Source organism: Semicossyphus pulcher, unplaced genomic scaffold (assembly GCF_022749685.1).
Source record: "Semicossyphus pulcher isolate SPU_LCO1_2020_fin unplaced genomic scaffold, fSemPul1.0.p SCAF_22, whole genome shotgun sequence".
NCBI lineage: Eukaryota > Metazoa > Chordata > Actinopteri > Labriformes > Labridae > Semicossyphus > Semicossyphus pulcher.
Window position 1 is genome coordinate 5,264,103 of NW_027211696.1, and position 26,293 is coordinate 5,290,395.

Consider the following 26,293-nt stretch of genomic DNA (forward strand, 5'->3'; position numbering starts at 1 on the left):
AATGGAAGTGGTAGTAATTAACTTAAAAGACCGGAGGTTTGTCCTGGCTTATGATCAGATCTGACATAAGAATGGAAAACTAAATATTTGCATTTTGTGGCCATATTAAATAGATCAATCTTTTTGGTAGACCAATAGATGAAGTGTAGCGAAGCTAACTGTTTGATGCAAAGGCTTCAAGGTACCAGACTTCCAAGTTTCCCTCTGTATGAAGAAAGGAAAACAGTCCAGTCTCCTAGGTATTTTTCTCAGTATTGATCAAACCTTTGAGAGATTTGCTATTGTTTACTTCCTCATTGTGTTCATGGATACTTACTTCAAACCACCCCCTTTCCCAGGGTCCAGGGACTTTTTGAAGTGTATTTCCACTGCAGGGACCAGGATCTAAAAAGTCCCGGGGGCAGCACCTGGGACTAAAAGGCCCTGATACTTTCAGTAGAAATGCAGCCTTAAACACTCTTTAACACTGATTCGTAAGGGCATACAAATACAACGATTTTTAGAAAACAAATTTTATTATTGCTTGAACTATTGACCAATGAATTGATAAATAGTTGATTGCTGATTGAAAGGTGATGAGTCAATAACTTAAAAGTTAACACTGCAACTTGTAAACTGAAGCAGTCAAGGACCAAACCACCAACCGTCCAATTGGGAGATGTCCGACTCTACCACTGAGCCACAACCGACCCATACAAAATAGAATCAAACAGAAAACTTGCTAGCAGCTCGCTTAGGATGTCAGAGTGTTTGCTTTTAGCTAAAGGCTAATGTCTTCATTTAGGATCATGAAAGTCATTACAAAACATAATCTGGGAACCATCAGTATCTTTTTTTTGTATTTTGTAGATGTTTAGTCGACAAAAGGTGGACTGACCAGCCGACAGATTGGGGTCATGAGACCATACTGGTAGACTGAAAACAAACAAGAAATAATTGAAAATCATCTTGGACTTCAATTGTTTGTCAACCGAAAGGCTATATGAATGTATTGGATGAAAAAGTAATTGTAGCAAAATAATAATTGCTGTCCTACTTTGAAAAAAAACTGCCACTGTTAAAAACCTTGTTGATTCGGCAATATCTGTTTCTTCTGAGTGTCTCTTGTGGTTTAAACAACGGCAAAAATGCTGTTGCAGATTACTGTCTACAACAGACAATCACTGCATAGAGAAAAGCTGCCTGAATCCTGCACGCCAGAAAGAACAAACAACGCAAACAAGGACAAACATATAGCAAGTGTACTGTAAGAACTACTTCACTGACTGTCAATATGCTGTCGGATTTCTTAATGTTTTCTTGATCCTTAATTAAACACACAGTCGCTTGTCAAGTGAATTTGAGCTTGTCAAATATTCGTATTCTCTACTTGTATTATCCTGTATAAAATATGTGGGGAGATCCAAGGAGATATTACAGAGATGTAGGAGTATTATACTGTATATACCACTTTGTAACAAGCTAAATTCAACAGCTGTCTTTAAAACTCCCGGACAACTATAAAGCGAACCCACATGTGGCACGTGGCATGTTTCCTTTGATGACTACCGCGAAATTTGTGGGGCCTGTATCGTCACTGTTCTCATAGAGATGACACCCACCAGCTCAGAGAGGCCCAATTACCAGCTGGAAACATGCAGGCACCAACGAGGCCTGAGAACAGTACAAAGAGCCCACACGAGGCTCACTAACTCAGCTTCATGCCCACAGAGAAACAAAGGGAATTTCATGTCTCATGTCTGTTTAAATTCCTCAGCTTTGGATACATCTTGGTTCCCATCTATATGGGCCTTTTAAGAACTTGATCCTCTATTACTGAGGCACCGGGCCCAGATCTGGCTCTGGACGTGCTCAGAGCTGCACAGGATATTGCCCATGAGGGAAATGGGGACAGGATGGCTAAATAAGAGACATTGCACTGTTATTGACTTAGATAGGGAGCAGGGATATGTGCTAAGCATAGATTAAAGCAGTCAAAATACACATTATGGCCTATAAGTGATCAGATATTTAGGCTAATCTGATCTGATCGACTGCTGAACTAGTGCGCCAAAGCCTTCAAATCTCCTGTGTATTGACATTTGTTGCAACAGCAAGCACAGAATATGAATGCCTAAAAAACTGAGGCACAAATCTTGTTCTCTTTCAAGTACCTCTGTAGCCTTTTGCTCGAGGCACAAACTTCTGGTTAAATCTGTGCAGCCAGGCCAAGTAGAATGCTGAACGGCCATTCCTCTTCTATATTGATTCTGGTGAGAATGCACTGGTCGGGTAACCTGTGGTAATTAAGTACTGAGAGAAGCAAAGGCCACAGAGGCGGCAGGAGTAAAACTAATAACACTCTAGCTCTCTAAACTAGAGAGCATGGAGACAGAGCGGTGGATGCAAAAGTGGAAATAAAAGATCTTATCATGGATTACACAAATAAAGCATGGTATAGGTCAGCAGATTCTGCCAGAAGAGGCCAAGTGAACTGCTCTGTATGGAGATACAATGTGGGAAACAATTAACAGCACAGTTCAGAAGAGTATGAAACGAGGTCACTGGTGTTACAGGCAGATTGTTGCTGATGGATGAAACGTTTGTATGCAATTGAAACCAAAAGAAGAAACTTCAGTCATGATTGAACAGAGCATCATTGCCTCTTTATAAATAACAAGTACATTTGAAAACAAAACTAAATTATCTAAATACAGTCCTTAAGACAGCATTCAAATATCTTAGCTGAGAATAAAGCACTAACAAGGATGGACAACGTGGAACTGACCAGAACGGCAATGACCAATGAGCAAAAGATCCTGAGGAGTTATGGCTGTAGATGGTCCAAAATAACACCCCATGCAAGGACTACGAATCCATTAAGGGAGAGCAAAGTGTAGGGTTGGGGACCAGCTGCAAGCTTGCACTGCATCAGCAGGTGAGACAAGTAAAGCTCAGAGCCTGGTTGAGCACCACAGCTAATCACTTTTCCTTCAACTTCTTCCACATTCCAACTTCCATCCAAGACTTGGTTTATTCCTACATCGGAAACTCTACTACACAACTCAAGAAGCAACAAGTGGTTGGCAGCAGCTCGATAAAGGCATAGTGATGGGTTGTTTCCACAGGCGAGGCTGTGCTTCCTAATAAGGTCCACATACGACACCCTTCCAAGTCTCTGGTATGGCTCAGAGGCAAACTGCCAGCTCTGTAATGCCCAGAGCCCCAGCCTACAGGACATCCTTACTGGATGCAAATCAGCTTTGACCCAGGGCCAGTACAGATGGTGCGACGACTAAGGCCTACACAAACTGGCAGAAGTTTTGAAGGCATGCAGATTCTAAGTGAATAAGACCAGCCCGCCAACGTCTCAACTGTGGATAAAGTTTTCCAGGTAAGGAGCTGGGGCACAGAACATCAGCCAGAAGGAGTGGTCTGTTCTGACAGCTGGATGTGAGTGGAACATGAGGGTTGATCTGGACCAATGGTTGAGGTTTCCAATGGAGATCACTTCAACCTCACTACGGCAAGACATTGTCCCTTGGTCGACCTCTCCCAGGACACTGATCATGGCTTAACTCACTGTTCCATTGGAAAATCTTTGCAACAACTCCTAAAAAGACTCAGAGTTTCTGGATCTAACCAGTGGAAGGCACTTAAGGAACTGTTTGAGGTGCAGGAGCAAGGGAGTTTCTGGCTTTGGCTCAAGAGGACTGATGCAAAGCGTGACAGAAAAGGATCAGTTCAGCTGCAGGGAGTGGTAGATAGACATTCCTAACAACCCTGCAGCTGACTCTCCGGTGCAGTCAGTCAGACCAACACAAGCAAGGATCTAGACAGGAGGGAACAACGTGACTAAGTGCCACAAAACAGCTTCAAATCCAATCGGACGCACATGCCAACAGGCAGTGCAAAGAGGCAATGCACAGGGTATAAAGAAGCAGATTTCTTTTTTTTATTATTATTATCTTCATCAACAACATCATCATCAATGTCATGTAGCTTAAATATTTAGCATTTAGACATTAGACATGAATGCTTATATATTTTCTTTGCTTTTTTCTGGTTAGATTGGATCTCTAGATTTAATACAATTTTGAGAAAAAAAGTGCAAGAAATAAGTTTGCTGTTAAACATTCTCTAATTGCTGTTCTTTGATGGAAGAAGCTGGAATATGTAAGAAAAAGAAAATAGAAGGAGAGGAAGTAAGATTGTTGGAGAAGAGAGTGAGGGGGAGGATGATCAGTGGGGAGAAAAGGGAGAAACGAGAGGACGGGAAGCTGAGAAGGATGGGAGGGGAAATATGAGAGGATTACAATAAAGGAAAATCATATGTGAGAATTTCTAAATATTGTGAATCTGATTGCAGATTTTGTATTTTAGCAGGCCATGCCAAAGTAGAGAAGCGGACATTTTGTATCTCCATGCTGTTATTACACACATCCACAAATCCCTACACACACACACACACACACACACACACACACACACACACACACACACACACACACACACAAAATTTCTCATTTCAGGATGACATCTGTTCCACTGCTGAAACGATTATAGTTTACTGACCTGATTGGGCTCACCAACTGGCCGTCAGCACATTTGATGTTAAATAGAAATTGACCAATAACAGTTTATTGAGGTTGCTCACAATTTTCAGTTCAGGTCTGGCCTGAAGCCCAAAGATTGATCAATGTCTTTGTCTCATTCTGCTGGCCAATGTATCAGCCAGCAACGGAAACAATATACAAAGTCTGAAAATCAATCTACACAGAGTTATGTTGCTAAAAGACTTGAATCAACGGAACTGTGCAAAGTTAATCATTAACATAAAGAATACAAACTGTCAGTGTTTAAGCTGGCATTACCAATCAGAGGTTCCACCGAAAATGGCACACTTCTGATGATATAAAGCAAATGTATTAGAATCTTAAAGTGCGGGGGCTTTTCTTATCTATTTATCACTATGGTTGACTTGTTTGGAGCCTAAGTTGGCTTCCTGCATGAAAGTATTCATTTCTCAGGTTTAGAAGATTTAAGTCCTATTGCCAATGCATTTTTTTTGGCAGGCAATCTCAGCAATGTTTACCTCTTTAGGCAGTGTTGCTGAAAATTGGTGAGGGAATTGAGTCTTGCTTTGGATCATAAAGGTGTGGAATAGTTTCCCCTCAGGTTTCAATTCCAAAGTGTCAATAAAGTTTGAAACTAAAATTCAACTTCTTGTTGTGCAAGGCTGAACTCCAAGTTTTAACACCTTAACCAAAGTGAAGCACTCAGATGAACCAGGCAATAGTACAATATCTATTTCCACTGTTATCAGTCACGTTCAAGCATAAAAAAACACTATGGCAATATCTCTCTGCTATGACCTGGGACGATAATAGAAATTCCAGAAAACTCTCCCAGCAACTCTACCTTGGTACCTACAGCATTCACACACAAAAACTTTCACGAAAAAATACAAAGAAAAATGATTGTCTTAAACTTGTAACAAAACTTCTTCTCCGCTCTTGTAACATGTGCAGTGCGAGGCCCCTTCATAAGGGGGTTGAAGCCCAAGCAAGAATACGTTCTGTACCTCTACAATCTTGTGAGACCAAAGCTGATGATGTAAGAGAAATATCTGGTCTCTGTCCGTCAATCTTTCATACAGGAAGTGACAAAAATGCTATTGATGTTCTCTCTCTATTATGATTGCATGTTTGGTTTTTTTTCTCTGATTTTCTGGGTTTGAGCTGAGCGTTCTGTTGGGTATGCTAATTGTCTCCAGACCTCCCGCAGAGTGTGATCCGTTCCCAGTTGGACAGCTGTGAAGTTGTTTGCACAGGCAGATGAGTGTGTGTGGCTCAGTGTGTGTGTTTACTGAGCACAGTTACAATGTGTCATAGAAGCATTAGCAATGCTGCACACGTACGTTTGTGTTTGATTATACTGTTATTCTCCTTTTCATCCTTTCTGTCTTTGATCCTATTAGTAAGGAGAAACCCGTGGGAACAGAAAGACACTTTTTGCCTCGTTTTCCCCAGGAGAATGCATTGCATGAATTCCTCAGATAGGAAATCACCATTCCCTATGACTGAAGAAGCAGTTAAAAGAGTAAAATCCCCTCATCCTCACACCTTTTAAAGTTCTCAGGTCTAATTCCATGTTGGTCTCAGGTTTTTAATTAAGATAAACCTTCAATGATCCCAGAATGGGAACACTTTCAGTATTAACAGCAGCAAAGAAACGAAAAAGAAGCACAAGGAAGGATTTGCAGTATCTCTCCCTCACACACTGCAGGTGAAGAAGCCTGTCACTAAAAGAGCTGCTTAGTGCTGTAACTGTGCCATGGAGGGGGTGGGAAATATTCTCCACGAGAGATGATAGCTTTGCCATCACCCTCATGTTTCCCACCACCTCCAAAGGGTCGAGGGGAACAGAGCTGGCCTTCTTCACTAGTTCATTTAGTCTCTTCCTGTCTGCAGCTGTAATGTTGCTGCTCCAACAGACCATTACATAAAGGATGGCTGATGTCACCACAGAGTTATAAAAGGTCCTCAGGAGAGCTTCCTGCACTCCAAAGGACCTGAGTCTCCTAAGCAGATGGAGTCTGCTCTGGCCTTTCTTGTAAAGGTCATTGGTATGATCTGTCCAGTCCAGTTTATTGTTCAGGTTAACACCCCGGAGGTACTTGTAAGAGCCCACAATCTCACTGTCCATTCCCTGGATGTTCCCCAGTGTGGGAAGAGTGGGTTTGTGCCTGTAAAATCTTTGGTTATCCCAGCATTTATCTGGAGGCAGTGCCGCTGGCACCAGTCTACAAAGTGCTCCCCTGTACTGCAGACTACCATGTCGGACCACAGACTGTATAAAAACATTGACGACATGACAGCTCCCTAAAAGTGAAGCCAAAACATTTCAAGCACCCCCTGCTGACTGGCTGTAGTATAGGTCATAAAGCCCGCCTCCTCCATGTTAACAGATGGGACATGAGTCAAACTATAAAATCAAAATACACATCAAATACATTTTTTCTTAAAAAACGGTTTCTGTCATTATAGTTAGTTGCTATCCTGTTGATTTACGTCCAAGTGTTAATTTTTGTGACAAGTTTATTTTTTATTAATTATTTGATGTTGCTCCAAATGACGTCACCATTGCAAGATGGCAGCGCCTATCACGGGGGCTATTTTGGCATCAATTTCGTACAATGAGAGCAGATGGAGAAACGTCCTCCATCTATACAGTCATTGTGTCGGACACACAGTCCCCACAAACTGTGGCCTGTTGGTCAAATATTTCAGGAGGTAGCATTATAAACCCCAAGGCCTTGCTGATAGAAGAACTGCTGCGGGTCCATTGATGAGCTCACCAGGTGCCGCAAATAGAAAAGGACCAACCTCTCCAGGGTCTGCATCTGCGATGTCAGGGCCACCGGCCTGCAGTGGTTGAGGTCCTTGGGTTGTGAGGTCTTCTGCACAGGTACCACACAATATGTCTTCCACAGCTGTGGTACTTTCCCCAGCTTCAGGCTCATGTTTAACATGTGCCACATAATTCTGTACAGCTCATCTGTGCAGGACTTGAGGAGCCTGGAGCTGATGTCATCAGGGCCTGCAGCCTTTTTGCCTTTGAGCCTCCTCCGTTCTCTCTCTCACCTTGAAAGGAACAGGTCGGAGAAGGGGGACTGTGTGCTGGTGGTGATGGAGTGGGGGTGGGGCACTGGGAAGAAGGAGCAGTGAATGTGCCGGGGGGTTGTGGAGATGCTGTTGGGTGGGGGGTTGAGGTGGAGGTGGTGCAGTCAGTGGTGGTTGCAGCAGGGTGGACTGGGCAGGCGAAAGGGGAGATGACTGGTCAAACCTGTTGAAGAGAGTGTTCAGACCATTCAGCCACTCCATGGTTATAGTCCTTGTAGCCAGAGATGGTTTTCAGGCCCTTCCAGGCTCCACTGAGATTATCTGCTGCAGCTGATCTGCCATGTTCCTCCTGTAGCTGCTTTTGCCCTTCCTGATCTTCTTCCTCAGCTCTCTCTGTACAGTCTTCATCTCCTTATCTCCTGACCTAAAAGCCCCCTTGAGGAGAGCATTTATGTCGTGGTTTACTGTTAGCATAACTCTGTATGGTCCTAGCAGGTATGGTGTAATCCATACAGAAATCAATATGGTCCATTATTCAGTTTGTAAGACTGTCGATGTCCTCCCCATGATCCTCACAGAACATTTCCAAACAGTTCTCTCAAAACAGTCCTCTTCAGCCTCGTCGGACCATGTTCTAACCGTTCAGGTGACAGCAGGTTGTCTGTGTGCCAGAGGTTTGTACACAGGTAGGAGGTGCACCAGGTTATGGTCAGGTCTTCCCAGGGGAGGGTCAGGAGATGATGTGTATACCTCCTTGGTGTTGGCAAGTCCAGTATTTTATTGGCATTGGTGTGACAGGTGACATATTGTATGAAAGTGGGCAGAGTGGAGGAAGGAGAGGTAGGGTTAAGGTCCCCAGCAATAAGTAAAGGGCCTCAGGGTGTTGAGTCCGCAGCCTGTTTGTGACTGAGTGAAGGACATCACAAGCCAAGCTGGCATTTGCAGAGGGGGGAAAATATGCCACTATCACGATAACAAGCAAATATTTCCTGGGCAGAATGTTAGGCCTCATTCTAATACCAGAAAGCTCAAGGTTTTCTTTAATAGTGATGTTAGCTCCATTAGCCAAATCTTGGTAAACAGCATGATGCTACATTCCCGATGTTCCCTCTGGAATTGAAAGATACTAAGGTGCTACGTACCAAACAGACCAGTTTCTTGGCCTCCTGCAGCTTTCTTGAGACCAGCAAACCCAACAACTTCATACTCGACACTGCACTTTCTCGATATCTCAGCAAAACCTCTGCCGAGTGTGAAGTTGATTGGACGAGCCGTTGTTTGAGAATATCAAATATGTATTCTTCCCTTTGGTTTAACATACTGAAGAATTGCAGTGCCCACCAGTATGCTCTTTTGTCGAAGTTTATTAACAATGTTCTTAGTCTGAAATACTAAAAACTCCAAGCATCACCAGCATTTACATCAGTATTGGCGACAACTATATCGGAGTGATTAAGATCTGCTAAATGTTTTCTCTTAATATTTTTCACAGTTCTCACTTCAACCTCACACTTCCTTTGGTCCTCAGCAATACACCTGCTAAATGTCAATTTGATCAGCTAAATGGTGTCACAAAAATCGAACGGCCTCACAGAAAATCTAACAGACAGACAAAGTCGATCCAGAGGGACATTTGGGTGTCACAGAGACACCTTTAAATGTTGATGAAGTCTTGGAGGTCGCAGGTGTGTTAATACTAATATTTGAATTGTAATGCTAAGAGCATCTCTCCTAAAAACATAAGTTGTGCCAGTTGGATGAAAAGAGAATCAGCAGGGGGCAAGAATTGCCTGAAACTCAGTGAATTAGTTAAAATTTGTTTATTGCCAAAATGTCATTTAGTGCAGAACCCCTAAGTAGAACCGCTTATCTGGGTCATCCAGATTTCATAGACTCCATGCTGTGTTAGTAGCTAATTATTTTCCTGGTCAATCATTTACTTAAGGTCTCTCCTTACATAAAGATTTAAGGATGATACAATAACTTAGAAAATATAAAACGCTGGGTATGTCTCTCTCACACCAACTGCAAGTGCACTGCATTGTAGTTCCACAGCTTTTTACATGACATGGGAAAAAAAGTTTTCAATCTGACCCTGTCACTGAGAAATTCTATTTATATACTTGCAGTAAATGTGACAGAAACAAACCAGCGACTTTTTGTCTTTGTTGTGTTTTTTAAGGTTTTAATGTGGAAAGATTGTGGCCCTGCTTTAATTTTGTAAATGTGAACAGTCACATGAAGTATCACATAGATGCATTTATGTCAATATTTAACCAGAACTAAGATTTTTCCCTAAGCTCAACAAGTCACCTTACCTACACAATAGGTGCCCTTGTTCAAGAAAAAAAAAAAAGCTCTGAAAAACCGATTGTTAACAAGCAGGTGAAAACAAACATCCTGCAAGCTCTGCGGGGTTGGTGGAAGTAAATATTGGACTTACAATTATCAGATGGACAGAAATACTCATATTGCTGCTCTGTATCTGCAATCTGACTTGTGTGTCTGTGTTATGAACCATATAATGTGACATATGTCTCGCTATTGCAGCTTTCCCTCTGCTGCTCTCTGGAGGCTTGTGAGGAAATTAGTATCAAACCGGGCAAGACAGGCTTCATTTCTCACTTCTTATTACAGCATTTAATTCAGTGTTCGAAATGATCATTTAATGTGTGTTTTTCTGTGAGGCTATAGCTTCAATGACAAAATGTTTTCTTCTCCGTGTGATAAACTTTGACTTTGCCTCTGGATAGTCAAACACTTTGTTCTGCCATGTTGAAAGACTAATTTTAAGCTTCCCGGTCGAGGCCTTGAGTAACAAGAACCCTGCTGCTTGTTTTATGTTAATGAACATTACAGCTCACAGAAATGTCCTTTGAACCATTTAAGGAGAAAACTAGTGAAGAAATAAGAGATGGGGAGAATTTTTCTACAGTCAGTTTATTCTAAAGACTTCTTTAAACAGAATCACTACCCACTAGCACACAGCCCTGCTAGCTCTTCCCAGCCTTAAACCAAGAGATGCCTAGAGCCAACAAGTAATATCCCATGAGCCTTTGTTCTCCAGGAGGCAGACAGCAATTTAGATTTCACAGCCTTAAAGTTTGTGCAGGATCACTCTGGGCTCTCCGTCTCTCCTAACATTTGCATGCGATAATTTGTTTGATGTCTCATGTTTTGCCCTATTTTTACACTTACAGTGCTGAGGTAAAGCAGTCCGGTATAATCAACAACAGCAGTCTCTTAAAGGGTGCAGATGTCTGCTGCAGCAACACTGGTTAATTGAATTTTTTGATCATATATTCTTCTGAATAAACAGGTCTCACCTGTTCCCAGGTTTCATGAATGCCAGTATGAGTCTGTTGGTGGTTCTTGAAAGCAAAGCAAAACATTCAATCTGATCACTGATTTTAAAGAGGCAAGGACAGAGAGTGAAAAACTGAACCCTGAACTTTGACTGCGTGGCCAAACCTTCTCTCAAAACCAAACGCATCAAATTCTGGTCTCACATCCCTTTGGCTTCTTTTTCAGGTATCATTCTGCATCTCAAATAGAAGAACATGATAGAGTGTTTTGCCCTTGTTTAACATGTTGTGACAGATGGACTTTAAGATGTTTTTTTAGTTTACATTTTGTAATTGTATTACTATTTGTAGGGAGTAAACACAAAATGTTTTCTTTGGTTAGGTTCAGACCAAAAACGTTATCAAAGTCAGGGGGAAAAAAGCATGGCGTGGCTTTAAATGATAACATCGACACTGGCTTTTGTTTGGCACATCCATCACCCCAGCCCCCCCCTAAGCGGACAATGTCAGTCTATCTACTACGTGACAAAAAGCATTTTCTTTAAGCGTCATCCATATTGCTGCAGATGGGTTTAAATCTTATTTTTAAAGCATTTTGTACCTCATACAGTCACTGGCAAGTACTGGCATCAGTATGAGACTCAGAGGGCTTTGACAATGTGTATTTGATGACTTGAGAATGAGAACTGGCTACAAAACCTTTAACAGAACTATCACAAGAGCCGATAACTGAGCATATTTGAGTAAAAATCTTGATGAAAGAAATTGTGGAAATAGCAGAGAAGCTAATTGAGCCTGACCTTTGCCCTCTGGGGTCTCATCTGGAACTTTCTAACATGGCTTGTTCACTCTTTTCTATTCTAGAATCATCCAACAAATATTAACTTTCCACTATTCATAATACTGGTGCTTAAAGAACCCCTTCTAGACCAATGATCTTACAGGGATAAACCTGAGGCCAACGTACTACCTAACAGAGAAAATGAACATTTGCTAGTAAACTCTGCATTATATTTTCTCTATATCTCTATGTACCTGCAACCTCCCATTTTTTTCCACTGGCCATTATCAATGGGGGCACACCAAAATGCCCCTGGGCACAACTGGATAGCTCTACACGCAATGAGAACATTGAAAGGTGTGATGTATCCGTAAGCTGCTAGGCTATGTAGCTAATCCCAACATCCAATTCATATAGCTTCTAGTTTAACAATATACGCAAACTAAGCACAACACTTATCTATTTAAAGGCATCTTATCACAGACTTTTTTTATTGACTCTAAAACAAATTCTCCTTCAGATAGCCTGAATGCCTCTGGCTACTGTTATTTGGGTTCTGTGTGTGTGAGAGAGTAAGACCAAGAGAGCTATTATGAAATTAAAGCTTAATGCGCTTTGGTTTTATAACTTTTCAACTTTCCATCCCAATCCTCTCTGGCCGGGCCCACACACGTACAAAAGAGCAGCGAACTCCGAGCGGGAATCCTCCCACTCTAGTTGAGCACAGAGCCCTTTATAGCAGGCCTTCTACTTTACTGAACAAGTGATGATAACTACACAGTATATGGGGTCATTATGGCTATATGGAGAGAGATTAGTCTTATTTGTATTTCACAAAAATAATAAAGTGTTGAACTAATAAGTAAACATCAGTAATACCTGTAATACAATTTTGGGTTGTTACATCTCAGCGTAAATTTATGGGAAGAATCCCTTTTGTTGGTGCAGTATTAACTTATAAAAGTGATAAGATAAGATCGCCTCACTGTAAATTGGTGACTAGGCAGTTTTTCACCCCTGAAACTTTTTTGTCTCTGACTAAGAGATAAAAATCCCCCACTATGCCTCTTTTAAAAAACTGCTTGTATCACATACATTGCATGCCAGCCTGTATTGACTATTTCCAACTGTCCTGATGGCCTGTCTGTGAGTGTGTGTCTCTCACAGCTACAGCATGGAGCCTCTCTGTAAAAGCAATCAGATGGATGGAGAGTTATAATATCCTCTGAGAAGCTGCACACCAGGGGGTTGACTGACGGGATTGAATCTGTTTTTTTTCCCCCCTCTCCACTTTCACCTGCAGAGATTAGAAGGCGGGCCAGAACCAGCGAGATGTGGATCAATCTTTATCTTGCGGAGTGGCTTTCACCTGGTGAGATGAGCCATTCTGCTGTTTGTTTGCAGTCATTTTAGAGACAATTATGTATTTTGTGTGACTTTTATTTTATTCTAATTGATTATAAACGTTAAAATGAAACCATACCAACAAAGATGAGCCATCACAGGACTTTTTCGCCTTCTTAGCTGACAGACTGGATACCGGAGGAAACGCTAACCTGGCTGTGCAGCAAATCTCATTAAATAAGAAATATATCAGGTTTGTTTTAACTGTGTAAAAACAACAGGAGTTTCGTGGCTGAGTGTTTACCTCGTGTCATCTCATCATACTGAGGTCGTCAGGCTTACAGCTAAAGCTCCTGGCAATATTATAAGCACAGTTTTGGACTTCTAACTAACTCTGCCAAAGAGATCTGTCATCCGTCTTATAGTAGTTAAAACAAAGTATGAGTGGCTGTTTCTTTACATACACTTTTGATTATCAGCTAAACAGCAAGGATGAAACGCATGGTTTAGTTTTTGTAACATATCAGGGGTCAGCATCAGCCCACAAATTTTGCAAAAAAAAAAGAAGACACTAGAAAAATCCAAACTATACCATGAAAATATACTGCGCAACCATTATCATAAATACCCAGGTGTTTGCACCAAAACTATACCCACCTCGTGCAAGTTAAGAGCTGCTCAACTTAGTTAAAGAATAAACTTCAGATTTGTTGGTCTTGTCTGCAGCCTGTCGTAATTCCTGGTGCTGTGCAGAGCAATCCTCTCACGCACACAAACAGCATCACATTTCAGTGCTGCTACAACACACACACTCTCTAGGCAACTGTCACTCTTCATTTATGTTAATATAACAAGTCATTTTGTATTCTGCCACAGCAGCTTACAGCTAATTATACGTCTCATAAATCATATGTCCCTTTGTCTGAAAGGAAATCATTTGCATTTCATTAAATGTCCCACACTGAACACTCACTCTATAAAAGGCGGATGCATTATTATGTGACCACTGCCTCTCATTGCCATAATTCTTCTCTGTCTGTATGATCGCAAGTGTTTGTTGACATTAGCCGAGCTCTTAGTGTGGTCTTACCTGTGCACAGGAGAAGCGCAGTGAGCCCCACGCGCTGGATTGGCTCCATGGCTCGCGCTGGACTCATGTTTATTCTGGAGAACTCCTTCAGCGAAAAGACGCACAACTTTGCACGTAATTTATCCTCTCCAAGCAGTTCTCCATTTAAAGCAAAACAGGTTTATTCCGTGCGACACCACCTGCCATGACAGACAGGAATGCACGGTTAGTATAGACTACTTCCGTCCCTAGAAACAGTTATAAAGCAGATTTAGATGCTGAAGACAAACAAGAAAAAGATAAGTCCATATTCGTCGTTTTTACTCCCAAAATGGTGCATTTTTAAGAACACATGTAATGGATCAACTTTTCAAATGACCTCTTTTAATGAGCTTATTCGTCGCTGTACATGTTGATTTAACTCATCATTTCTGGGGATAAAATGGGTGCCTCGCGGTGTGTGAAAACCGTCTGTCACCAATTACACCTCACAGCGCAAAGGATGTTTAACATTTGACAAATCTGTGCGGCTAATTGTATGCCTATCATCCATCTGTATTTGTCTCGCAGATGAAAAAAAAATTGAAAAAAGATGACTAAGGCTCCAAAAAGCAACATGAACCTCATAAAAAGGAAATAATAAAGAAATTCTGTAATTGGTGCGGTGTTGGTTTGTTTCTTTGTACTTACCATTTCTCTTCTTGCACAGGATTCGGCGCCGCGGTCTCATCCAATTTGTGGCATTAAAAAAACCGCCTTGTCTTCTTATCAGGTTGCGATGTTTTCACGAAAGATATGAGCAAAATAAGTCCTCAAAAATATATGTTTTCCAAAGGGATCTCATGATACGCGCAGCTATTTGGTTTTCTTCTCAGAAAAAGAAAAAAGGTCCACAGCGATCCAAATCACTTGGTTGTGAAATCCAAGAGCACGCAATGCCTTACAAATAGTCCTGCAACTTTCCACACGACGAAGACGCGAGCACACATTAGAGCCGGCGGTGAAGGGGGGGATCCTGAGCTGTCCTCGCGCTGCACCCCGTGGCTGTGGACCAGAGAGAGCTGGTGCACAAAGTGAGGGGGGAACGGGACGCGCACTCCGGGCTGGATTGGCAAATTAGAAGGTTTGCGGGCGTCACGTCAGCAACTATTGTGCCATCCAATTCCCGGCTTACATCACATGGGAATTGCGCTCTCTTTTTTAGTCCCGAAACATGTTGAGAAAATAAAGTAGACGGCAAATTAGACAGGGGTCCACACCTCACAACGGAATATGTTATATTATATTTTCGGTAGAAAATGATGCAGCACTAAGACAATAACATTTTATGCAGCAGATTTGCACCTTTATCAGTAGTCATTCAGCGTCGATTTTGGCAGCATTATTTTAATACTTCTTTAAGGAAACATAAAAACTAGCTTAGCTTATAGTACACTACAAAACAGGAATCCGAGGTTTCTTATTTGCAATAAAGTCAAAGGGCACACATCTATATTGGTAGATTTGTAGGGTTAAGTGGCTCTAAACTCAGGCTGAAGAGGTTAACAATGGCACACAGCACACAATACATTTTTATTTCACCACTCCCATAAACCTGACGGATCATTAGAGTCCAGTCAGCGAAGAGAGGAGAAGCGCAACCTGTTGTGCTATGGGTCGTTCATGAGAACCAACAGTGCCCCCTACAGGACACCTCTTACCGCAAGCTGCTGCCCTCACTGGGCTTCATGACTCAGACATGACGAGATGCTTCATGAATATAACTTTTCTTCTGCAAGACTGCAGGCTGAACACGGTGCTGAATATAACAGAGCAGCAGCTCCTTAAGTGGCATCAAAGCTCAGAGAAAAACAGCAAAGGTGTTTGCAGCGCTGCAGCCCCTGAAGTAATCACTGTTTAACACTATAGGCTTTATACTGCTTATGCTGGGACAACATAATACTAATACCTCAAATACGAAGCAATTACAAAAAAGGTTACATTCTGTCACTGTCAGGTATATTTTTAGATTTTTTGTTGAAAAATTGGTGAAAACTCATTCAACTGAAAGAAAGCATGGCGCCTCCAGAGCAGCATAAGACAGGAGTGCAATTTCAAATTAAAAGACTTTGTTGCACTTCCATGAACTTGAGGGAACAAGAGACAGAATATAAAGTCAGTAAAGGTGTAAAAAAGGTAATGCAACAGAGGCTGAGATATCCTGACTTTTATCTCTAACATGGGTCAAGCTCCAAAAACCTCCAAAGAATAGAGTATAAAGCTGATGGATGGTCTGCCCTCTTTGCACCTTGCTGGGTGAAAAGCCCGAGCTGTGAGTGTGACAAGAGCACAAGCCAAAATGTGAAACACAAACCTGTGACGTGTTGAAAGGCAGCCAGAGGAGCCATCCTGCAGCTGAGGCTTCTCCACAACAACAGCGCTAAACACCGATTACAGGCCATCAGCAGAGAAGTGGAGGGACCCTGTGGGTTTGGAGGAGAGGAGCTCCCTCCTTCATCGTCTCCTCCACCAGCACCACACAGGTAGAGTAAGATATAAAGGGAGAAACTATATTCTCATTTCAATGACAGGACGACTTCCCGTAAGAGATAGCAGATTCATGGGGCTAGCATCAAATATGGATGTTGCATTTGTGTTGTTTCAGTTTCCACGGTGACACACAACTTCTGATTCTTGAACTTTCACTTTTTACTTAAGCTGAAAATCCAATCTTTATTATGTTTCCTGCATGCAATTTAACCCAATGAGTCCCACAAATGTTATTAGTTAATGTCTGAATAATACTTTAAGTAATGCTTTGCAATCTATAAGCGACAGCCAGTGGTTAATCATATTTAAGTTCAGACAGTATCAGATAATAACAGTCCTTCCAGCTAAAAACATGCTTCTTTAAATAGGTTTCTTGCATCCGCTTCTTATCAGCATTTCACTTCTGCCCACTTTAATTTGTTTAAAACTTATTTTCCACCATAACTTTCATTTGCTTTCACTTGTTCATTTCACAGTCACAGAAAATGTCTGAGGACGCCGTGTTTCTGACCTTTACAATCGTCTCTGGCTTCTCGTAATGCTGCTGATCCAAGAATTCAAGTTTATTGCAGTCAGTATAAGTTCGACTGAGGAGGACATTAGCTGCGTGCCCAAAATACAAAGTGTTCAATCTCTGTCTCCAGAAACCATGAAGAAGCATAATAAATACATTTCTCCTTTGTGTTTACAGAAATAAAGAAGACATATCTAGTTTGCAAAGACCTCCCTGTCTGAAACCGTTTGTAAAATGTAGTTAGTCAGACTCTGCACAGACACACATCCCGGCTTTGAAATCTTTACTGGTGTTTACCTCCTGGTGAGCACATCCTCGTGGGACTTTTACTTGTTGGCCCTGAGCGTCTCTTCATGCATTCTGGGACAGGTTGTTACAGCTGCAGTCTTCTTGGCAGCCACTCAGCCTGCAAAATCGTTTAAAGAATGAGCTGACTTTGTAGAATTCTCTCATATAACAGAAATCCTTCACTTTTCCTTTGCCTTAATACCACACTCTAAAAACTGCTGGGTTAAAAAATAACTCAACTAGCTAGCAGGATTGCACACTCAACATGGCGAAACTGACGGTAGGCTGTGATTTGTGTGTTTTGAATGACAATAAATTGAAATAGTGTTGAAATAACTATAAATATTTTATTAATAATAGAAATAGAAAACCTTTTACTCCCTGGGATACCCCCAAAAACAGACTGCGTCTTATATTCCCGATTTTAAAGAACATGCTGGGTTATTTTCTTGTCTTATTGCCGAGCTGCTTTTATAATGATGATAATAATAATAAAAATGGTTTTCACAGCCCAAAATCACATGATTCATAAAGTTTGTCAAATCCACCAAAAAAATGAATACAACTTCAGTGGTACCTCTCTCAGTGGTGGTCCGAAGACTTCCCCTCCTCTCTTGTAGATGGATCAGGGACCTCCAATTTAAACATAAAACAGAGCGTGGTATTAAAGTATGCAACATTTAATAATTAATATTTCTGAGGCAGCATTTTTCACTTTACTGCCCTGAAGGACATTAGTTTGGAACTGTAACAGAGATGGAGGCAGACAGAGCAAAGAGAGCAGAGCAGAGAGGTAGAAAGAACAAGAGGAGATATAGCCTAAAAATAGAAAACTTGCTAACTAGCGCGCTAACGTTAGCTGAAATTTTTACGATAAAATGTGCATTGAAAAAGTAAAGTCAGTTAAACAATAAAGCCAGAAGACTGCCACACATCGAATTGAACGTTTAAAAAGGCTGCAGCTAGGTCATGGTTATCAGCTAACATTAAAGCAACTGTAAAAGTTGGCTAACATGCATCGGTAAAGAATTGCAAGCTAGTTAGCTAGTTGATAAATGGCACGGAATAAAAACCATTTAATGATCCCAAATCATTTACAATGAAACAAGCTTAAGATCGTGCTGTTACCAGAACTTATTCAAATAAAGGTAAAATATTAATAATAACCTACCATGTCATCCTGCCCAGCCTGTGTCTGAACCTCTGTGAGAGAAGGATTCACATTGATCCAGTTGAAGAGCTGGAAAGTAAACAAACCAGAAGTTGGGTCAAAGTGACCCAATGTGTTTAAAGAAACAACCCAGCACTATTTAGAGTGCCTAAGCAGCATTTTAAACATTGTAAGTAACTTTTCAGCAGTAGAGTCATATGTGGAAACGAGTCAGGTTCAGAGCCTTGTACATGTACTGTGTGGCAATGAGTTTTAACAGAATGTGCTGCATCTATGGTTCAATCCAATTTATTGTAAACATACAAATTCATAGTCTGAGATTCATGTGTTTTCTGCCTTCTCACTCAGAAACTGCAGTTTCGCATTTGTAGTGTGTATGCACAAACCTTACCAAACATACAATATATTTACCAAAGTTGCAGTTACTGAGCCACTATCATGCCACTAATGATAAAATCTATGTAAAACATATCTGAATAACGGCAGGGTCCTGCTTCCAACAAATAGCTCTTTCACTGAAATATACATTACAAAACAACCAATCTCGGATCCCATCGGCTATAGTCTGACAACGATAAAGGTCAATATGCTCAGGGTTGCCAGGTCCGCGGTTTTCCCACTGAATTGGGCTACTTTTTAAGTGTTGCCGCTGGTGGAAATTTTTGTCCACTGGTTGGGTAGACCTGTTTTTTTCATGCAAACTACATGAATAATAGGCTATCTATAAATAGAAATCCTTTTGGTATTATTTTAGATTAAACAATTTATTTATACCCAAATCCTACCAAACAGACTCCAGATCATTCAGCACTACACATAATGGACATGGGACATGCATGCCCACATAACAAACCCACACACTCTTCTTTGCCACACAGTTAGCGAACAGCAGTGACACCTGCAGCGGAATCCGTTAACACGCCGGATAATTCAAGCTAGCAACTCCGGCCGGGGAGAAACATGACACTCGGTAAGTGGGAAAAATACGGGAAGAAATACACAAGGGACTGGTATAGTGAAAACGGAATCAAAGAAAGGATGTGACGTGTGGCTGGAGATAATACAAAAGCTTTTTGTCGGTACTGTACAACCGAGATCGCAGGGGGTGAGTGGAGTGGTCCATGATGGATGCCAGTTTTGATAGCATCCTCCTCTTGCCTGCCTCTATGACCGTCTGAGTTTAATTAATCTGTATTTTATAATGCATTTGGCAATGATAGCAATGCTGTTAGACTTTAAAAGCAGTATATATGGTTTGACAGGGGTATATTTTGAGTTCTAGTATTGGCTGGTTTTTGGGCTGGTTTTATTGGTCGTTGGGCTGGTTTTGTCACACAGACCTGGCAACCCTGAACATGCTGAACGTTGAGCATAAACAATTTCCGGTCAAGACTTCCTTTTCCACGTGCTGCATTGCTGACAGAAAAAGAAACCGTTTTTCTTGTGATTTACTTTAATTAACGGGTCTTACCTTTGCCGAAATTTCCACATCATGATGCAGATTTGTAAAAAGTAAAAATGAAGCTTTGTCAGGTCTGTCCTCAAGAGGAGAAGAAAACTACTTTTAAAATGCTCGTTTGTTGAGCGGCGGTTGGATCGATCTGATGCATTCGAGGAAGTAGGGAAATCTGAATGCTCAACGTCAAGGGAATTTATCTCAAGTTGAATTTTAGGTCTACAACGGATTGTTAGCTGAACTTGCTGCAGATGTCTGTTTATAGAGATTAATAAGAAGGTATATTGTTGTCAGATGGCCGCTGATGGGAGCCGGGATGTCATCATGGCGCATTACGTTCCGTCTGTTTTTCCTGCATACACCGCAGCCTACTGATACGTGATTGGTAAATATTACTCGGACTACAAGCGTACTGCAAAGGGAATTAGGGAATCCAGAACACTTGCCATCGCTAAAATCCACATCACTGCCTGCAGATTCTACAGTAGAGATTACAACACAACAAATGTGTAATGTAAAAGGGTTTGCTTTCATAATGAACACACATAGAACGGTCACTCAAATCAGCTGTTCATCTTAGCTCTACGGACCGTTTCAGCACCATCTAAATTATTGTTTTGGTTTTCCAGGCCACCTTTCTCCTGTTTGGATTACTCAATGTTTTCATAGTGTAGTTTTTGGCTGCCACATGCAGCTATTTCTAAGCCTTAAAAAACAAGTACTATCTGCTCAACACCAAAGGGAATAAAAACAGAATAAGCAACTAACTGGTAAACAGTCATAGGTTTCTATAGCTAAAGAGCAAGATACAGTATGTCAATGCTGTATTCATAATGCATTTCCAGTGCCCACAAGTGGCCAAATAAATCAGTTATAGCAGGACTTGCTGTTCACAGTTACACAGGGGACTGCACCTACATCAGAAAATCATTAAATAAAATCAGGTGGTTGGCATTAGTGAGGTGAGTCTAGTCGAGGTCTCTAGCCTGCTCCTCATCTTTGCTTTAGGCTAGCTAGTTTGAGGCTGCATTAGCGGCTACTAGCATAACACACCCTTATCACTGACCGAGCTGATAAAGTAATTGTGATCCTTTGTAACTGTCCTCCTTGGGTACAACAATGCCATTAGTATCTGGGCACCTGTTAAGGTGTAGATTTCAAACCCTGATTATCAAGATGTAAACCAGCAGTTCTGGGAGATTTGGAAAATTAATATAATCACAACAGTCCAGGAACTTGGTTCAGAGCTTTGCATTGCTGCTGCATAACATTAAACATACAACCAAAAAAGAACAAACTCACCTAAAAGGGGTTCCTCAGCCATTAGCAAAAGAGGCCATGTGGCTTAAACAAAAGCTTCCACATTTCCAGGTTAAATGAGATTGCTACTAGCAAGGGTAATGTTCAACAGATTATTAAAGCTATTAAAAATATTAGCATCAATAACATTTTTTAGGCATTAATTGACAATAACTCTGCAGGAAAGTTTTTAAGCTTGCAGTAATTTTACTTCAGCTGGTTGGAAACAAACAAATTACATAAAACCACTGACTCCTCCCCCATCTCAAAGTCCAACTTGGTATAGTCCACATTGTGACCATGTGGTGGAGCAAGGGGCATTTAGGTGCGCGTGTTCATGAGAGCAACATCCTCAACCAGGAAGTGGACCTCAAGGAGAAACAATGATTAGAAATCAAAGCAAACAAAACAAATTCTTGAATGATAACATACTAAATGAAGCACATGTATTAATCAACTAAAAAGGATCCTAAATTTAGCTGATCAACACATAGCATATACCAACAACCAAATATTTCACTGAATAATATATGACCAGCAGTACTCTAAAGTAGAGGAAACTGCAAATGAATCTTCAAATTTTGTTTTGTGGAGCTTGTAAGTCGAGCCTGCAACTTTGCAAGCCCCTCCATCTGGCAAAAACAGCATTTAACCAACAAACCTTGAGTCACAGGAAGAATATAAGAGTTTGTTTGCAGCTCTGTATTCAACAGCATTACGACACCCTTGGATGACACACCATGTTCGATCTGTTTGCTGTATACTGCTGGCAAAAAGAGCCTGTGCACAGAGATATATAAGCAAACATCTGATGGGGTATTTACTTGGGTGAAGTTCATTATGTAATTAGTTTTGTCAATTAAGCTTGTATCCTCACTTGTATGCTCACAACATCAGAGGACAGCAGCACAAGTGATAACGTGGAAGGAATCTTAAAGGGTTGAGTGAAACATTAATCACATTGGTGATTCTCTGGTAAACTGAGCAGGTTAGCTTGAGGCCATGCTGCACTGTTACGAAACAACAAAACATTTTGCACTTTAACATTTTTTTCATAATGCAGAACATACTGAACTCAAATATTGCAAAAGAGAGAGCAGAGAAATGAGTCACTAAACGCACCATTGATGTTGTAAATTGTTTTTCCACTTCCATTTCTACATCACACACACTCACACATATACATACACATACACACATGTTAACTAAGGATCATTACCAGCTGCTGACCTGAACTGAGATATAAAAAGAAAGTAGTTTGATGCCCTTCTCACAGCAGGAGCAACACAAACAAAACAATATCATAATGCACTGATGAATGAGAGCAGAAAGGCAGACGCTCAGTGACAGCAGAGATATGATGTGAATAAAAGATCAGATGCTGCTGTGAAACAACTCTTCCCTCACAATGTGATGCACTTTTTAGATATTCCTCGACGCACATGAAGGACCAAAGGTCAGAGACGAGAGTGGACACAGAATTTATGAGTAACATGGAGAGTTTGAGAGAACCATTAGTGATGTAAACATGATGTCAACCACAGAGATTTATCTCAATGTTTTCTATTAGTACAGTGTAAATAGATGGCATGCATATTTATCAAACAGGGATACGTGTATCCCTAGGGGAGCGTTGGAGTACTGCAGGGCTACATCAGTAATCTACTATATTCCTGAAATAATTATACTATAGCTAATTAATTAAAAATGCAAATGTAAGTTCAATAGAGAACTTTTTTTTTTTTTAATAAGATATTCCTATTTTCAATGTAACTGTTGTAGTCAAGCTTAGCAGCAACACATGTAAGATATTGTGTATTTAAACTGTTAGTATAGGAAGTAATGAATAATGACTGGTCAGAGGGCAGATGCGCTGCTGTGCTTTCAGCTTATATTGCTGCTACATTTCAACTAAAATACTATTAATTTTTGGATTCTGTCATTTACAGTGGCCAACAACTGCAAATGCACTGAAACAGCCCAAACAATTTCCATTAGGAGAAACGATAGTTCAGGAATGGTAGATTCTTTACTGAAGGTAAATACATTGAATGGACCATAAAAAACACAACTATTTATTAATACTTTTCTTATCAATAGACGATGATTTTAAGCTGATTTTTACCTTGACATGTTTCGACTGCTGTCTTCCTGCAGTCTTCCTCAGAAGAGTCACGTAATGTTGCTGTGATGTGTCTAATCAGCTGTTGTTTATGCAGATTTGATCGTCCTGTCAGATTTGATTTGATCATGCCCGCTGCTGCCCCCGGCCTCTTCCTGAGAACAGCATCCCAGGATTCGGGACAACATATACGCCCCCTCATCCCTTCGGGCCCATTTCCGGATAAAAATGGCCTCCCTGATCCAAAGGTGGTACTTGTTGCTCTCCGATATGGCTGATTATAGGTTTTCCTGTTCTGCTTTGACTTTTATTGCTTGTGTGCGCCTCCCCGATGTTTCCTTCTCACATCTTCAGAGGAAGACTGCAGGAAGACAGCAGTCGAAACATGTCAAGGTAAATAACACCTTCAAATCGTTGTCTATTGATAAGAAAACTATTAACAAGTTCGGTGAAGACAACATGAACCTTTTGGGAGAAATAAAACTTTTGAATTTTCTTCCATCAGTTTGGTATGGCTAAGGCTCTGTGTATCACAACAATAACTATCCCTCAGCTGTATTACACTGGAAGGGAGGGATTAGAGCTATAGCTAATTTACAACGCTGTCACTATGAAATCACAAACAAAACAGCACACTGCAGCTGCCCAAAAGCATCCAGAACTGACTCTGAATCCAAAAGTGACCTTCAACTACTGAAGGTATTCTCAGGTTTCCAAAGTGTATTCCTCAGCTTCTTAAAACCTGAATTTTTTCTTGGCTGTCTTTTCTTTTACACACACAAACACACACAGTCTGGCTGCTTCAGATGATGAGCTCATTTAAAGAAAAGATTTCTCCTCTAGTGCTTCCAGCTGATCTCTTATTAGTATTTGTTGAGGATACATCAGCTGGTTCGCACACAGAGCATGTGTTCTCTTCAAGGCTAAATCACCGAAGTATTGATCAGCTCTTTTACATCCTCGCTGCTGCCACTGGGCAGACTTGGAGAGACTCTGAGCTGATCTGTATTGATTAATGAGGACAAATGTATGGAGGATGTGCTGCTACACCGAATAAATACTTCTGTTGTTGTCTCATCACATTTTCTTCATTCATTTTCTAAGCTGTTGAGTTTTGTGGGTCTGCAGTGAATGTTTCCTGACACCGACGATGCTGCTGCTCTTGTTTTATATCAGTCCTTTAATGGGACACATTGAGGATGACAAGGCTGGAGATTAAATACTTGACCAATGGATAACGATGAGTGTAAAATTAACCGAGGCGTCAGCACTAAAACAGACTCAGGATCAGAGAGAGGGATACAAGCAGGGTGAGATTTGTGAAAAAATCAGAGGGTTGATGTTTCAGAAAAGTTTTTATTCTACTTTTTTAAATCACGGATATCATAACTCTGTTCTTTCCTCATGCGCAGTTGTGCACACATAGGGGCTGCGAAAAGAATTAAATCCCCCTTTCAGCACCATGGAAAGCGCCACTTGGTCAGGCGTGACAAAACACTTATTACAAATGTTAATACTGAATAGAATTCAGTCAAAATGAAATAGGCTAGAACAACATGCTGTGTGTGTGCCGACTTATCAGGCTAAGAAAACAGTCTGCTCTGATGACGGACTGTCTTCTTTTTCTCCTTTCCTAGGCGGGGTCATCTGCAACAAGGCCTCCCCCCTTTTTACCCACATCTCTGCTTATCTCTAGGCAGTGAAGCAGGAAATCCCTGGTCCATTTAATGAAATGAACAGCAGGCTATTTAGCGTGGAGACGTTCTATTTCAATTTATTTAATTTTTTTTACGGTTATCTTTTGGGCTTTTTATGCCTTTATTTTAGAGAGAGGACAGTGGATAGTGACGGAAATGGGGGAAGAGAGTGGGGATGACACGCGGCAAAGAGCAGAGGGCAGGATTTGACTCCTGGGCCGCCGCATCGAGGACTGTAGCTTCAGTACATGGTCGCCGATTTAACTGCTGAGCTGCGGCCATTCTATTTCTATTGTCTGTGAGAATATGGTTCATGGCACTGAATCCTCTTTCACACTCGGCTGTTGACGCCGGGAGCGGGGAGACAGCGGTCAGCACTTTGTGCAGATTGTCTCCCGTGACACCATGACTCTTGAGTTCGTGGAATTCCTTGAGGAGTATGGGACTGATTGTGGCCTCAAGAGCGAGAGTCTTGAGTACAGTGAGAAGTTTGTCATCTGCATATAGGATGTGCTCGTCTTTATCAGATGGCCAATTGGACGGATTTAGAGCAGCTGCAGGAGAAATAACACTGTCAACATCCAGCCTGCGCTCGATGTTGTTGGCCTGTTGCAACTCTGTCCTTTGATTTATGTTTAAAATATTTTCTTTAATTATTTTATATGGCCAATTGGCGAAGTACTATTTATCACTAAAAGAGGGGCATATCTTTTTGTCCCACTGGGATGAAATTAATTCAGCAGAAGCAGGGATGTAATGACCACAGGGGGGGAAATCCTCCTCATCCTCCCCCAGCAAATGGATACAAGCACCTTTTGCATGTTTTGACCTCAAAAAATGATCAAAATATGAACTATTGTCACAAACATTTGTATTATATACAGTCATCAGCACAAAAACAGGCAGATACTCACCAGTACTTCTCCGTTCTCCATCACGTCTTGCAGCAGCAGCTGCGTTCGCCGGCTGATGTCAGGGTGGAGTAATTAACATTTATCAGTCTCCATGTGAGACCTTTCCTCCACGAGGGGAGAATGATGTGTAACCTGCCGTGGTCTTTACTCGCCCACTGCACTGCTCCCTCAGCCATTAACCAACAACAGGCAGTCAGGGA

General features: G+C 41.2%; 1 protein-coding gene across 1 annotated transcript in view; it reads right to left on the reverse strand.

The window, feature by feature from the left end:
* LOC138602375 (transmembrane protein 132C-like) overlaps nt 1-7,865 on the reverse strand; it is a 118,685-nt gene extending 110,820 nt beyond the window's left edge. Inside the window, exons 1-2 of the mRNA XM_069673850.1 lie at nt 7,626-7,865; nt 7,368-7,441 (exon numbers count right to left, since the gene is read on the reverse strand). Of these exons, the coding sequence (XP_069529951.1) occupies nt 7,368-7,441; nt 7,626-7,865 (314 nt within the window). The remainder of the gene's footprint in view (nt 1-7,367; nt 7,442-7,625) is intronic.
* Between the last annotated feature and the right edge of the window lie 18,428 nt (nt 7,866-26,293).